The sequence below is a fragment of the Tamandua tetradactyla genome, chromosome 1, assembly GCF_023851605.1.
Source record: "Tamandua tetradactyla isolate mTamTet1 chromosome 1, mTamTet1.pri, whole genome shotgun sequence".
Lineage (NCBI taxonomy): Eukaryota > Metazoa > Chordata > Mammalia > Pilosa > Myrmecophagidae > Tamandua > Tamandua tetradactyla.
This window is the reverse complement of record NC_135327.1, coordinates 129,335,144-129,350,297: the sequence shown is the minus strand read 5'-3', so window position 1 is coordinate 129,350,297 and position 15,154 is coordinate 129,335,144. Positions and strand designations below refer to the sequence as shown.

At 39.3% G+C, this 15,154-nt stretch overlaps 2 protein-coding genes across 6 annotated transcripts in view; one reads left to right on the top strand and one right to left on the bottom strand.

The window, feature by feature from the left end:
- Nucleotides 1-15,154, bottom strand: part of ABCB1 (ATP binding cassette subfamily B member 1) — a 261,471-nt gene that overhangs the window by 175,541 nt on the left and 70,776 nt on the right. The gene's annotated exons all lie outside the window — the stretch shown is intronic.
- RUNDC3B (RUN domain containing 3B) overlaps nucleotides 5,339-15,154 on the top strand; it is a 247,086-nt gene continuing 237,270 nt past the window's right edge. For all 4 annotated transcript variants that reach the window (XR_013170772.1, XM_077148924.1, XM_077148861.1 and 1 more), the window contains exon 1: nucleotides 5,339-5,760. Coding sequence is in view for 3 of the 4 variants with exons in the window: in XM_077148924.1 (XP_077005039.1) it covers nucleotides 5,651-5,760 (110 nt within the window). In the remaining variant the exon portion in view is untranslated. The remainder of the gene's footprint in view (nucleotides 5,761-15,154) is intronic.

The window sequence follows — 15,154 nt, the reverse complement described above, 5'->3', positions numbered from 1 at the left end:
TCTGGGATCTATCCTGTAACCACTTTTTGGAGAGTGCTTTGAAAACTATAGCTTTTTTATTTCTTTGCTTTGTATATATATTATACTATACAACAACAAAGTTAAGGAAATAAAAGATAAAAAAGGAAATTATCGCTTTGTGCATGCGCTGAGTTTCCACTATGTTTCCTCACTCTGTCATTTTTCTTTTTACTGAGCTTACGGTGATACTTGTTTCATGGATTTCTAAAAATTTTGTGTTATCAATCTTTTCTGTAATGGTTGCTGTGTTTGTGTCCACTTCTTGTTTGAGTGGTTGTGGCAACATGGTAGAGGAGGGAGTTCCAGGACCTAGTCCTTCCACCATGACTATTAAACAGGCAGGAACTGTCTGAAACAATTATTCTTAAACCCCAGAGGCAAGAAGAACACTATACACAACCCAGAAAGAGCAAGAGGGACATGCTGATAAATTATGATAGAGATTAGCACATTTCTCTCTGCATGGTGGCTACCGGCACCCATCCCCCACTCTTGCAGCAGAGCACCATGCGGTCCAGCCTCTGGCTGGCTCGCTGGTGACAGGAAGAAACTTAAAAATCCTCTTTCAAACACTGATCGTGACTTTTTATTAGTGCCTCCAGATCACTGGGGGCCTGGACCTGAGGGCAGCCATTGTTTCAACCCACACCAGAAAAGGCCACAGTGGAGGAAGCTTAAAGACACTGCTTCTTCAGGCCTGCAGGAGATATTTAGCTGAAGGGGTGCGTTTGATGGGCAGGCCAAGAAAGCTCAACTTTGGGGAACTGGAGAAGAATTTCTTGGCACCCTCCCAAGCGTACTTTCGAGCTGGTCTGTCTTCCCTTCATGGGTCCATGGACCTGTTGTGGTTGGAAAATACTGACTTGGGAAAATCACCTATGAGGTGACCAACCTCTCAGTATTTGCCATTCAGGCAAAAGGAGCTCAAGACAACTAAAGAAATATACAAGCAGACAGTCTGGGACAAAGGACAGCAGCTTCAAATACAACGGGAAGTCTGTCTCCTGGGAAACAGAGAGAAAACCAAATTTCTATAAACAGGGAATTCCAAAACAACTAAGCAAAAATCCAGGACAAGACAGAGGCCCAGGCAGACAGAGAAAACCTTGCACACTGCATTTTCCTTAGGTAGAACTTCCTGATATGAGGGCTGAATCTCAAAAAATCTCTGTCTGATCATCAGCTAGTTACAAAATCAAGGAACAATCTCAGGGATTAAATCCCAGAGTTAATATTTTAAAATATTAAAATTTACAGTGTGCAGCAAAAGAATACAAAGCAAGCAAAGAGAAAGGAAAAGATGACTCATCCAAAGGGAGAGGATAAAAATCCAGAAAACATCAATGAAGAAGATGAAAATGTTGACATACAAAACAAAGCCTTTGAAAAAAATGATCATAAAAATGCTAAAGGAGATGAAGGAAAATACAGGGAAAGGACTAAAGAGCACCAGGAAAACACGAATGACCAGTATGAGACTCTTAATAAAGAGATATAAATTTTAAAAGGAACCAAGTAGAAGTACAAGTTATGAAGACCATAATAACTGAAATGAAAACTTCCTAGAATGATTTCAACAACAGATTGGAGATGGCAGAAGAAAGAATCAGTGAACTTGAAATCCTGATGCAATAACATTGCAATAATGCAATAACATGCAATAACATTGGTGAAACATTAAGACACCATATTTAGTGTAATAAGCCAGGTACAAAAGGACAAATATATAATCTCACTGATACGAAACAATTAAAATAAACTCATAGAGTCAAAATCTAGAACACAGTTTATCAGGGGATGAAGTTAGCATAGGAAATGGGAGTTTAAGACTAAAAGTACATGGTTCCTATTTGAAATTATGGAAATGTTTTGGTAATGGATGATGGGTTTTTTTTTTTTTTTTTTTTTTTTCCACATGGTCAGGCACCGGGAATTGAACCCATGTCTCTGGCATGGCAGGCAAGAACTCTGCCACTGAGCCACTGTTGCCCACCCAGGATGGTGGTTTTGATAGCACAACATTGTGAACATAATTAACAGCACTAAAATACATACCTGAATGTGATCAAAAGGGGGAAATGTTAGCTTGCATGTATAGTAACAGAACAAAATTAAAAAAACAATCAACGGAATTACACTGCACAGTAAACCCTAAGCTAAAGCATGGAATATAGTTAATAGTGCAATTATAAAAATGTGCTAGCACCAATTGTAACAAATGTTTCACACCAATGCAAGGTGTAAATAGGGTTATTTATGGGAATCCTGTATTTTATGCATGCTTGTTCTGTAAATCCACAACCTTGCTAATAATGGAAAAAATACTACTGTTTGGTATTTTACCTGGCTTACTAACATTTTAGATTTGAGGACATTTTATACCTTGTATTTGTGATGTCACTTTTGATGGGGAGGAGGAATGGAAAAATGGTGAATGATTATATTCTGCCCATTCAGTTCTATAGAATGCCTATTGATTGAATTAGGTACCTACTAATTTTATCACGTTTTCGTGATTTTTGTTGTGAATCTTTTTATATGCCTGAATAAACTTTGTGCAAATGATTGGATATATAAAGAATTGAAATAGATGCCACGAAAAGTCCAAAATGCATTATAAAACTTCATGTAGCTTTACAGCAATATTATTCTCTGTACTCAATATAATTTACTTGTGATCTCTTGACTAGTAACCCAGACAAATAATGAGACTGAGGGCATACTCCTCAGGCTAAGTGTCCAGAAGCCTTGTTATGCAAGGCCCCCATGTGGCAGTTTAATGACACACTGTATAAGCCAAAAATTGCTTGTGTTGTAATGAAATCTTGTTGATTAGCCTTTGAAAAATTACATTAATACCTAAACATCCAAATGAAGTTTTACTAAGTCTTTAAATTATAACTTTACAGTACAGATAATATGAAAATGTACTTGTTTTAATTTCCTAGGCAGCTTAAAGCAAATACCATGAAACAGTTTTGGCTTAAACAATGGGAATTTATTTGCTTATGGTTAAAGCCCAGGGGTACATGGGTGGTTCAGTGGTAGAATGCTTGCCTTCCATGTGGGAGTCCTGGGTTTGAGTCCCGGACCATGCACCACGCGCCTCCCCCCCCCCAAAAAAAAAGCCCGGGAAAATGACCAAATCGATGCTTTCTTTCCAAATACCAGCTGCTGGCGATCTTTGGCTTCTCTGCCACATGATAACGTACATGGAGTCTGCTGTTCTCCTCCTTCTCTTCCAGGTTTCTAGCTTCGATGGCTTTCTCTTTGTCTGAATTTCATTTTCAAATAAAGGGTACGGGTAAGGGGATTAAGACCCATTCTAACTGAGGTGAGTCACACCTTAACTGAAGTAGCCTTATCAGACGGTCCTACTTACAATGGATTCACAACCACAGAACTGGACTCGATTTAAGACCCTGTTTTTCTGGAGCACATTGAGAGTTTCAAACCACTACAGCACTTGAGGCTACAAAGTCAGTTTGAAGAATAACATCCCACTTTTCTCTATCCAACACAGTCACCTACTTTTATTTTTCTTGCTCAGCGCCTCAGTGTGTTCTCTCTGTCCTTCCAGACATATGAGCATATGTTTCTCTAGGAATTTTCTTGATAACTGATGGCTTTCCACTCTCTCCTACACAGGTTTAATCTGGGGTTAAAAAAAACTTCAATTTGAGTAGTATTCATCCCTGCCAGTGTGAGTATTTTGCTGAGATTGCCTGCATAGGCATGCCTCTGTTTCCTGATGGCTAAATCTGAATTCATTCTGTTAGGCTAGCAAGAAGAGACAGGTTAAGCCATAACTCCTAAAAGGAGAAGCCTACTTCAAGGGGACAGCTATCAATATAGAGCAGACAACAAATGTTTGGGAACAAAGGCCCTGACCTAGCTACAAATGCCTACTGGTGAGGGAAAAAACTACCTGTATTAGGTTAATGTGAAAGATAAAGTTTAACGTTTGCTCAAACTATTTTCTCATACCAGAATTTTAATGTATGAATATTCATTGCAGTATATTAGCTAAGCATTAGAAATATATTTTTCTTCTACATGAAACAGATTTTTATTCTAGTATGACTTAACAGCAAAAAAAAGACTGACTCTTTGCCGTTATGATTTTAGAGTTTTTCATTTAAAAAATTTCAGAACTTAATTTACAGCTTTATTATACAGAACCCTGTTTTTAAAAGTTACATAAAGTAACTGTCTCCTGTAGTACTTTGTACAATATTTAAACAATACAGGGATATCTATACTAAGACGTATATTCAGTGACATTCTTGACCGAAACTTTAAAACCAGAGGTGGAAGTTGTGTGGATTTTGGAACCGCCAAAACGAGGAAAATTCAATAAAATGTCAAATATGACTTTGAATTAAATTCAGTGAATATTTATTGAAAACCTGTTCTATGTACAGCACCGTGCTAGGCCCCATGGAGATAAAGGGATAGTGGTTATTAAGGATTCATTAAAATCTGGATGAATGGCAGGCCTAGAGAACTTGGGTGGAAGTACCTGACCTTACAAGCTGGTAAGGCCCAAGGGGCGGTGAAGAAACCCAGGATAGTGGGCTGTGATAAGCCTCTTAGAAGAGCCGCCTCGGCTCACCGCCCCACCTTCTCCCGCAGTACCCGGGCCGCTGCCTAGGACTGAAGAAGGGTGCAGAAAGAAGACTAGACTCTTGCACCGCGCTCGTTCTCACGCTGGCGGGCAAGCCGCGCTGAGGGCTAAAGTGAGGGCGGCGTCGAGTCGAGGGTCAAGAACTCCCACCTCCGGCGCCCCAATTCTACGGGCAATTTCCCCCCTTCGGCCACTATATCGTTATCAGGCCGGGATAGGGCGTTAGGACAAAAGAAACACGACCCTCCCAGGAAAGTCAGGTTCTTTGTCGGGTGCAGCAACCGCTGCGTCGGGAGCTGCTGTATTCTCTGAAGCTGCGGGCACCAAAAGACGTGGGAGTCGGGTATGGGGAAGATACGATCTTTTAAGGCTTGAGATCCCAGGCCAGGGTCGGCAAACCGCCCGCGGCATCCCGGGGTCCCGTATCCCACAATCCCAGCGCAAACAGCGGCGCCGCTCCCCCGCGCGCGGACTCTGCGGCACGTGGACGGCGAGCGCGAGCCCGGCGTCTTGACAGCTGCCCACGCGTCGGGCCGGTGCGCGCGGTCGGCCCCGCCCCTCGCGCGCCGCAATTGGCTCCAGGTGAGGTAGCATTGGCCTGATAGGTGGCGGGCGGGCGGGGCTACGTTGCGAGGCCCGGGGCCTCTCCGCAGCTGCCGCTACTGGGGCGGGACCGAAAGCCCGGGGTGGGTGGTTTGGGTGTGCGGCCCTGGTGGGCACGCGCGTGCGCGCCGGCCGCTGGAGTCCCCGGGGAGCTCCCGACACAAACCCGCCCGCGCGGCGCGATACCGAAGGTGGTGCGGCGTGTTTGAGGGTCAAGCGCGAGCCGTCAGTCCCCGGGTGCGAGTCCCCTGCTGTCCTCCACATCCTCCCTCCCTCCTGGCTCCTTCCCTACGTCGCTCCCGCGCCCCCACGTGCGCGCACCCAGCGAGAGCCCGGGGAGGCAAGGGTAGGGGCTAGAGGGGTCGTACGAGACAAAGGGGGCGCGGGGTTCAGCCGGCCATGGCCTCCCGGAGTCTGGTGGGCCTGAGTGGGAGCCGCAGCGGCTGTAAGAAGAGCCTGAGCGCCCGCAATGCTGCGGTGGAGAGGAGGAACCTGATTACTGTGTGCAGGTACGGCGCGGTACGCCTCCGGGCGCGAGCACTGGGGACCGCGGGCTCAGCTGGGGGCGGTGGGTGGGCGCGCGAGCCTCTTCGGGGTCCCAGAGACCAAGGGCTGTGGTCCCGGCCCCTCCGCCGCGACGGGCGCGTCCTCGGGCCGCCGGCGCCGCGGAAAGGGCTGCGGAGGATGCTCGCCCGGGCTCTGAGAGCCGCTGAGGCCCCAGACTTTGTCATTTGCAGTGCTGAAGGCAGCCGAGGGTAGGGCTTGGGGCGGGGCTGGGGGAGGATTTGTTTTGAATGTGCAGTCTAGTGTCAGAGTAAACGAGGAGGGCAAGGAGGAAGCTTTCACTTAGTGCACATTAAGCAGTCAGCCAGCTTTTGGGAAAACAGTCGTTATTGTGATTGTTAATTGTGTTGCCCCTGAATCTGAGTGCAACATTTTGTTGCTTTGGTAGAGGGGTGTGTGTATGTCTGTGTGTGCGTGTGTATTCACTCATTTCATTTGATATTGAGTGCCTGCTACATGCCAGGCAACGTGTATGTGTCCTCTGCACTTTTAAACTACAGTGTGTGTGTGGTTTCTGCAGTTGTTATTAGGAGTTGGAACTGTGGAGGATCCTAGTCTTTGTGTCAGTTATTTACTCCAAAGTCTGCCTTTCCTTAAATATTTTCTAGTTATGAATAGTAGCCCCTTACTCTAGAAAATAAGAAATAAAAAGAAAACAGCCATTATCTATAAGCTTGGTATTCAAAGAAAACTGATTTTAACATGCTGATACATTTTCTTTAAGCCTAATTTCTGAGTGTTAAGAAAAAAATTGAAATCCTAGGCATCAGTTTCTGAACCATTAAGTTGCTTTAAAATCATTTTGTCCCCTCAGGCCCCTAATCATCAGCGAGCAGTAATCCTCTAAGATTCAGAGGATGATGAAATCTTTTCTCCTTTGCAATACATGTCTGTTTTTTAATTCTCTTTTCTTTGGGTAAGCATGTCTCTTGCATTTTATGCAGAATACAGATATTTATACTAGGACATTCATTCAATAACTTTGATTCTTTTTTTTAAACTAGGACTGTTACAAATGTTCTTCTATTTAGCATTAAGATCTACCTCACATATGGTTATGGCACTTGGAGTTGTAAACAGTAAAATAATAAAGAATCTGTTTAATTTACCATGCAACCTTTTGAAGAGGTTAGGCTTATTAAATTTTTTAACATTTATGTGAATATGGTTTTTTAAAGTTAAGTGAAATAGAACAATAAGCAAGGCTGATTTGCTTATCTTTATTTGACAGACATTTTAAAAAATGCCTTTTCTTTAAGTGAGAATGCTGTCCAACAAGCTTCAACGGTGCTTCTTAGGTAATGTGTCTCATAAAAGCTGCTCAGAGCTAAGCTTTATTAGGATAACTGTAAGCTTTTTTGTTGTTGTTAGTAACTAGAAATGTTGTGGATTTACAGGAAAATTATGCATAAAATACAAAGTTACCATATACCACCCTTATAATAACAACTTGCATTTAGTGTGGTACGTTAAAGAATACTTTTGTAATTGTACTCTTAACTCTGGTGCATTGTTGTCGATAGGGTTCACTGCATTGTCAAGTGCTGTTTTAAATTTAATTTTTACTTTAGTAATATATAATACAAGCTAAAATTTCTCCTTTTAACCACATACACATATGTAATTCAGTGCTGTTAATTACATTCACAGTGTTGTGCTATCATCAACCACCATCCATTACCAAAACTTTACTGTCAACCCAAGTAGAAACTGTACAATTTAAGTGTTAATTCCCCACTCCCTTCTCTCACCCTGGCCCATGGTAACAACCTATATTCTAGATTCTGACTCTGAGTTTGCTAATTATTTCATATCAGTGAGATCATATGATATTTGTTCCTTTGTGTCTGATGTGTTTCAAATGTGAGCTTTTTGCTCAGTTTTCTTTTTTTTTAAATTTTCCTACCATAGCATCTGACCCTCAGTAACATTTATTAAAGGAATAAATTTAGTGGTGGGTACTATTCTTTTGTTTCTCCATTTTTGTCTTGGCTGTTTTTATATAATTTCATTGTTTGTGCCTTCAGGCAGTTCAGTAGAAGAAAGGGACTTATATATCAATCTTATTTAAATGATAACATTTTAAGTACTGTTTAAGAAATTTCGGTCACATCATATTGATTTGTGTGGGCAGCTGTCTGGGCTAGCTGTATTTTCATCATTTTATTTGCGTAATTATTTTCAACTATGAAATGATTATAACTGCTGAATTTAGTTACAGTTTATTCATAGATTTAGTATAATAGCGAAAATAAATTTCAATTTCTGGTGTAGATTTCAACTTTTATATTTATTTATATGGATAATATTGTGAAGATTGCTCTCCATGGCCAAATAGTTGATGGTGCATATATATTGTTGTCTATGTCTAGTAATGGAGTCTGTTTAATAGGCTTTGTCTAAAAGGCTTTGACTCTTTTTTTTTTTTTGGCATAGGCAGACACTGGGAATCAAACCTGGTTCTCTGGCACAGGCGAGAATTCTGCCTATTGAGCCACCGTGGCAAAAAGACGTAACTTTTTGGGAAAAAAAGTAACTGTATGTTTTAAGTAGCCCCTCCTCAAATTCAGCAATGTGAAAAAATCATGTGTTTATGTATTTCTGCTGCTTTTTTCTACTTTTCAGAGTTACTAAACCTTGGATATCTCACATATATCTCTTAATAAATTCATTTTGCGTTTTTGAATCAGAGATGATTTGATGTTGAAGTTGGGAGAAAGGTAGTTTAGAAGAAATAGAACTGATTCTAACTTGAATTTGTCACTAAGATAGTTGTGGGTCTTTGAACAAGCCAAGCAAACTTCCTGTTTTTGTTTGTTGGTTTGTTTGTCTGTAAAATGTTGGACTGGATCACCTGTAACCTGTGTGGACAGCTCTTAACTTATTAATAGTCTTCAAGCAGAACGTATTCATATTTGGTTTTGAATTTTTGTAAAATAAGGGTAGTGGTAGATATATGTTTAATGGTAGCTAGATGGGCCATGTCATTTTCTCTGTAAACAAAATTTTTGAATTGTACCTTCCATTTTGTGACTCTCCGTTGTTATTCTGGAAAAATCAAACAGTTTATAAAGCAAACGAAAAAAAAAAAAACAACAAAAACCAGAACCCCATCAGCATAAATCATTCTAGTTTCTCTATAAATACTTAAACTGGAATGCCTTTCCTTACCCCTTAAATAATTTATACATATTCTCATTTTTGGCTTAAAGTCTTATTGAAAATGTACACAATTCTTTAATTTTAAGGCATTTATACAAGTACAGTATTGTTATATACTGAACTTTGGAGGTGGGTTGTTTGGTTAAGTAGGATAGTCAGGAAAAGTTGAATTTTGGTTCACTGTGATTGTGTATGTGTGTAATTATTTTGCCAGTTTTTTTCAGTATATGTTCACATATTGTAGACTAACAATATTTGTATGGCCTCTATCCAAGCACATAAGTACTATTTTATTATATTGTTTACTGGTTGTGGTGGAGAGAAAGTAGGTCATTTGAGGACTCTCAGTCTACCACACTACACTCTGAAATATTTCTAGACTGGCTTTGGCTCTGTGTACCGAGTAGTATTTTCTCTGAAATTTTTCTGTTGTTTTGACTTTTGAAAAATTAAATTGTTAAAGTCCTTCAGATTTTTTCCAACCTGCATTTTCTACTAGTAGAAAATCATTTTACAGTCATTTTTGATCTTCATGATTTATTGAAAATCTTATCTGTTCCTTTGATTTTAGTTCTGTTAACAAAACATTAAAATCCAAATTCTCTACCTATGGATTAATTATGTCTTATTTACAAGTTGTTAAAAAGCTACATAACTGAAATGTATATGCATAGAACAGATTTTAAAATAACATTTATAAAACTTTTAAAACCATGCTTCAATAAAAACTCCTTGCACAAAGTCATAGTTTTCCTTTCTTAGGGATGGACAGAATATAAGTGACTAACAAGAGTGATTTAAGGAGATAGTGTGATGCAGTTAAGCAGGGTGGAGATGTGATTTTAAAAATTAAAGTACTTTTAGTAGCATGTACATGGTTAGCTATAGGTCTTAGTTTTCTATAGGCCAAGATATTTTAGAACCTGAATGTTATTTCAAATATAATAGCCCCTCATTTTTCTCAGCATAGTCAGGGAATGAAATACTGTACAGTTATATTTTCTGTGTAACTGATGTTTAAGCTTAAAATTCTTTTACCAGTTATGGTGCTTTCCTCAGAATTTATTGTGGACTGCAATTTTCAGTACAGTAGAAGCTTATAATTGAAGTTCTCAAACCGTAAAAACAGTATTTTAAAAATTTTAGATAAACTTTTTTGAAAGGATTGCATGTTTCTCTACTTTTTAAAAAATTATTTGTAGCATAATTTAATCTTTATTGATGATTTTACTCTGATCTGCTTTTATGCCGCTCAGCAGCGGCTGCCCTTGGGGACTCTTGAAGTAGGTAGAGCTTTTTGTAAGTGGCCCCAGAAGACTGTGTGTTTGGAGCTCTTCATCTGCGTTTGCATTTTGTTCTCTTCTACCAGGTTAACTGTTATTTCTTGCAAGTCTGCCTGTTTCTAACAGCTCTGCTCTTCCTGCCTGGTATCCTGACTTGCCGATTACAATCTGTTCTGAACTAAGAAAGCAAATAACTGAACTTACCATTGTGTTAAAAACAGAACAAGACCAAAACAAAACAAAACACCCAGAGGCCTGAGTTAAAAGGGTGAGTGCTAAAGCCCTCTGAACCTCTTGACATTCTGGTTGCTGAGTAACAGAAATAATGTCTATTCCGGTGCTGAAATTGGTGGGCGAATTGCAGATATGTGAACTGTTACTGCGTACTATTGGCGATATGCTACTTTCAATAACTTTAAATTCAGTGGCTTACCTTTCTCGTTTCTGTTTGTTTGAGTATGCCTCATAAGGCTGTTCTTACCATGGATATAGTGATGATAATGCTTTTTGGCTAAAGTTCTTTTAGTCTTGCTATATGTAGTAGAATTTTGGGTTTAGACTTTTAATAACATTAGTTATATTGCTTTGAAGCACGTTCAGTGTCATTTCCAGTGATTCTTAGGGCTCTGCCAACAGGTGCTCATAGTGGAGTTATATTATCTTCTTTTCAGATACTAGGCTTTGGTAGGTTTGTCAGCATTCTCAAATGGTCACTAACTCTTCACATAGCTAACCTGGGTTTGTGTTCAACTGACAACAGAGAATAGCTGTTCCCCAGGCATTTATGAAGGGTGGGGTGGGTTCTATCTTAACTTCCCTGCTGCTTGATATTTTTCCAAAGCTCCCTTGAGATATGTGATAGTCAAGGTGGAATATTTGAAGAGCATACAGCCTTATTGACTCCTACTCACTCTTACAGGTTTATAAAATATGTCCCCAGGTCATCCAGATCATCAGAGACTGTATCATACTCTCCTATCCCCAGTTGCTCTTCCCTAATTCCCTCAGCCTAGATTGAGGGTCATCATAGAAAACAGTCACAGAGAGTCTTCTTGAATTGTTGTTAAGTATATTGTTTATTATGTCAAAAGTTGTGTTCTTTATTGAAGACTTTTGTGAGAAATATCTGTCTTATGGTAGTACCAAGGATTATTATTTTTAAACAATTGAATTGTTTATATCTGCTAGGCACAAATGTGTAACTAGCAAGTTCTCCTTTTTCAGCATGGTTGTTAGAAATCTTAATGGCCAACCCCTAAAGATAGGCGAAACATAGTGCATTTAGATGCATTCCTAACTCCACTTTGCCCCTATGTTTTTTTTTTTTTTTTTTTTTTTTTTTTTTTTTTTTTTTTAAAGGAAAGACAGAGAGAAGGAAGGAAGGATAGAAGGAAGGAAGGAAGGAGGAAAGGGAAACATTTTTTAAACATTTTCTTGTTTTATTGTATTCTGTTTCTCCGTTTTTGTTACATGGGCTGGGGCCGGGAATCGAACCGAGGTCCTCCGGCATAGCAGGCAAGCACTTTGCCCGCTGAGCCACCGCGGCCCGGCCCCTATGTTTTTAATATAAAATTTTATTGACGTAATATGCATACAGAAAAGCACATAGAGCATAATTGTATATACAGTGATTTTTTTTTTCTTTTGCCATGAGAACACAGCCCAGTAACTAGCACCCAGATCAAGAAAAAGAACATTACTAAAATAGTCAGAAACCTCCATCTTACCCCATTCCAGTTACTTCTTCTATTAAGGGCAACCACCCTCCTGGATTCCAATGTTATAGTTTAGTTTTGCCTCTTTTTGAAATTTAAATGAATGAAATAATATAGTATATAGCCTGTTTTGCTTAACATTATGTTTGTGAGATTCATGCTTTTTGTTGTGTGTATGGTAATTTGTTCATTTCATTTCTGTAACCTATTCCATTATATGACTAATATAGTACAGCTAGTTATTCAGTTTTCCATAGATGGACCTTTGAGTTGTTTGTACATTTTGACTATTACTAATTGAATATTCTTTTGATGACTGTGTGCACGCAGTTGTGTCAAGCATATACCTAGGAGTGGAATTGCTGGGTCATTTGTCTATATCTAGATTTAGTAGATAAACAACAATTTTCCAGAGGCGTTGTAGAAAATTACATAATAATGATCAATGTATGAGAGTTTCAGTTCCTTTACATTCTCACTAACATTTGAAATTTTTGTATTTCATTCTAGCCATGCTGGTGTATTTTAGGGATATTATTCTGGTGTTTTCAGTTTGCATTTCCGTGGTGTCTAATGAAGTTGAGTCTTTCTATAGGTCTATAGGTCTGTTGGCCATTTGAAGCCCAATTTTGTGAAATATCATTTCAACTAATTTGTCTTATGGGTTCTCTGCCTTGCCTTTTCCCCCCTTAATGTGTTGAAGTTCTTTCTGTATTCTGTATGAGTCTTTAGATCTGTGTGATGCAAATATATTCTCCTTTTTGGTGGCTTGCTTTTTTACTCTCTAAATAGAGTGTTTGATGAATAGAAGTTCTTAATTGTAAAATAACTCCCTTAATTTCCTTCATAGTTAGGACTTAGTGTTACTTGCTTAAGGATTCAGCTGACCCAAAAGAAATGAAAATATTTTCCTGTTTTCTTCTAAGATCTTTATTGTTTTGTCTTTTTTAAGATTTAGGTTAGCAATCCTTGATTGAAAGGATTTTATTTCTGATGTTCAAGGTCAAGATTAGTTTTTTTCCTTAGGAAAGATACATGAACCTCGCACTATTAATTGAGAAGACCATGCGTTTCCCACTATACTTGTATCACCTTTATCATAAATCAAGTAACTGTATCACATTGGGTCTGTTTCTGGGCTCTCTTCTGTTCCATTAGTCTATCTTATCTTTGAGCAAATATGCTGGTTTAATAATGATAATTTAATAATATGTCTTGATGTTTCATAATATAAGTTCTCTGTCTTTATTGTCCTTCAGGATTGCCTTGGCTATTCCAGTTCCTTTGCAAACTAAATTTTAGAGTCAGCTTATCAATTTCCATTTTAAAACGTTTGCTGCATTTGACAGTAACATTGCACTGAATCTAATGCCCTGAATTGATCAAGATGTTGGAGTGAGATGCACCAGGACTCCAAACAATCACAGAAATTTTGAACAACAAGAATTGGCAGAAATATCTTTCTCAAAGCGCCAGAAAAGAGTGGAAGGATTGCAGTAGCAGTACAAGTGTTTATCAATAAAAAGGCAGTTTACAAGTATTAAGGTATTCCTGGCACCCTGGCTTGCCACTACCCCATTCCCTTATTGGCTTGGCATAGAGCCACACACATTCTTAGTGCGGGTTCCTGGTCCTGGTCTGAAGGGGGCAGCATAGATTTGATGCACATACTAGAGTGCCTGTAAGTCTGTGCCAACCTGTCTGGGGACAGAAATATGTCACAGGCTCATGGCCCCAGAACTTGCATTGTGCAAGTCATATTGCAACAGTTTGGGTCAAGGGAGTGACAGCAGTAGGACATACAGTGTAGCACCCAGGACCATGAGTAAGCACTGTTTCCTAGGGGGATGAAGACACCCATATCTATAAATGGTGGGATTCTTAGGACCACATGTGCATGCCCAGAACAGAATATCTATGCTTTAGCCTCATTGTATGGCCAAGCTCTGATGGAAAGCATTCACACAGGTCAGTCTGCAAAGAGTGGGAAAAGTATTTTCTTCTTTTTACCTTTTTCCCTTATTTTTTGTTTGCTCCTGACAACCAAGGAAATCTGTCATAGTACTAGCTGGATACGGGCTTGAGGAACACATGCCTCAGAGTCTAAATTCCAGCAATAACACATTAAAATACCAAAATATTCAGGTTGCAACAAAATACTACAAAACATAAAAGGAAACAGGAAGTGATAGCCTAGGCAAAGGAGAAGATTAAGCATTAGAAACCATCAATGAGGAGCACTAGACCTGGGACATACCAGACAAAGACATAAAAAATGGTTCTAGAGATGCTCAAAGACGTAAAGGAAAAAAAACGTGGACAGAATACTGAAGGAAATCAGGAAAATGATTGATGAATGCAAAGAGGGTATCAAAAAGAGAAATTATGAAAAGGAACCAAGCAAAGCTGAAAATCATAGTAATGGAAACTAAAAATTCCTGGGGTGGGGCTGGTGGCAGGGGTGTTGGTCCACAGCAGATTGGAGCTGGCAGAAGAAAGAATCAGTAAACCTGATATAAGATATTTGAAACTACTCAGTCTCAGGAGCAGAAAGAAGAAAGAATGAAGAAAAATGAACAGAGCCCAAACAAATATATGCAGTATGGGAGTCCCAGAAGAAGAAGAAGAGAGAGAATGAGGGCAGAAAGAGCTGAAAATTTCTCTAGTTTAATGGAAGATATGAATAGACACATTCAAGGCATTCTACAAAACTCCGAAGAGGGTAAACTCAAATAGAGCCATGAGACAGCATGTAATAATCAAGCAGTTGAATTCCCAGAATTAAAGAGAGAATTCTGAAAGTCACAAGAGAGAAGAAACAGTGTGTAATGTACAAGGGAACCTCAGTAAGATTAACCGCAGAGGCAAGAAGGCAATGGGATGACGTATTTAAGGTGCTGAAAGGAACATTATTGCCAGCCAAGAATTTTATATTTGGCAAAAATGTCTTTCAAAAATGGAGAAGAGATTATGATATTCCCATATAAACAAAAGCTGAAGTTAGTTTGTCACTACTAGAGGGAGGCCAAAGAGAGTTCTGCAGATTGTTCAGAGAGACAATAGATTGAAGCCTCATAAAGAAGTAACGGTCTCTGGTGAGGGTAACGATATAGGCAAATATAAATCCCTGTACTATTGTATTTTAGGTTTGTAACTCTACTTTTCATTTTCTATAGGAT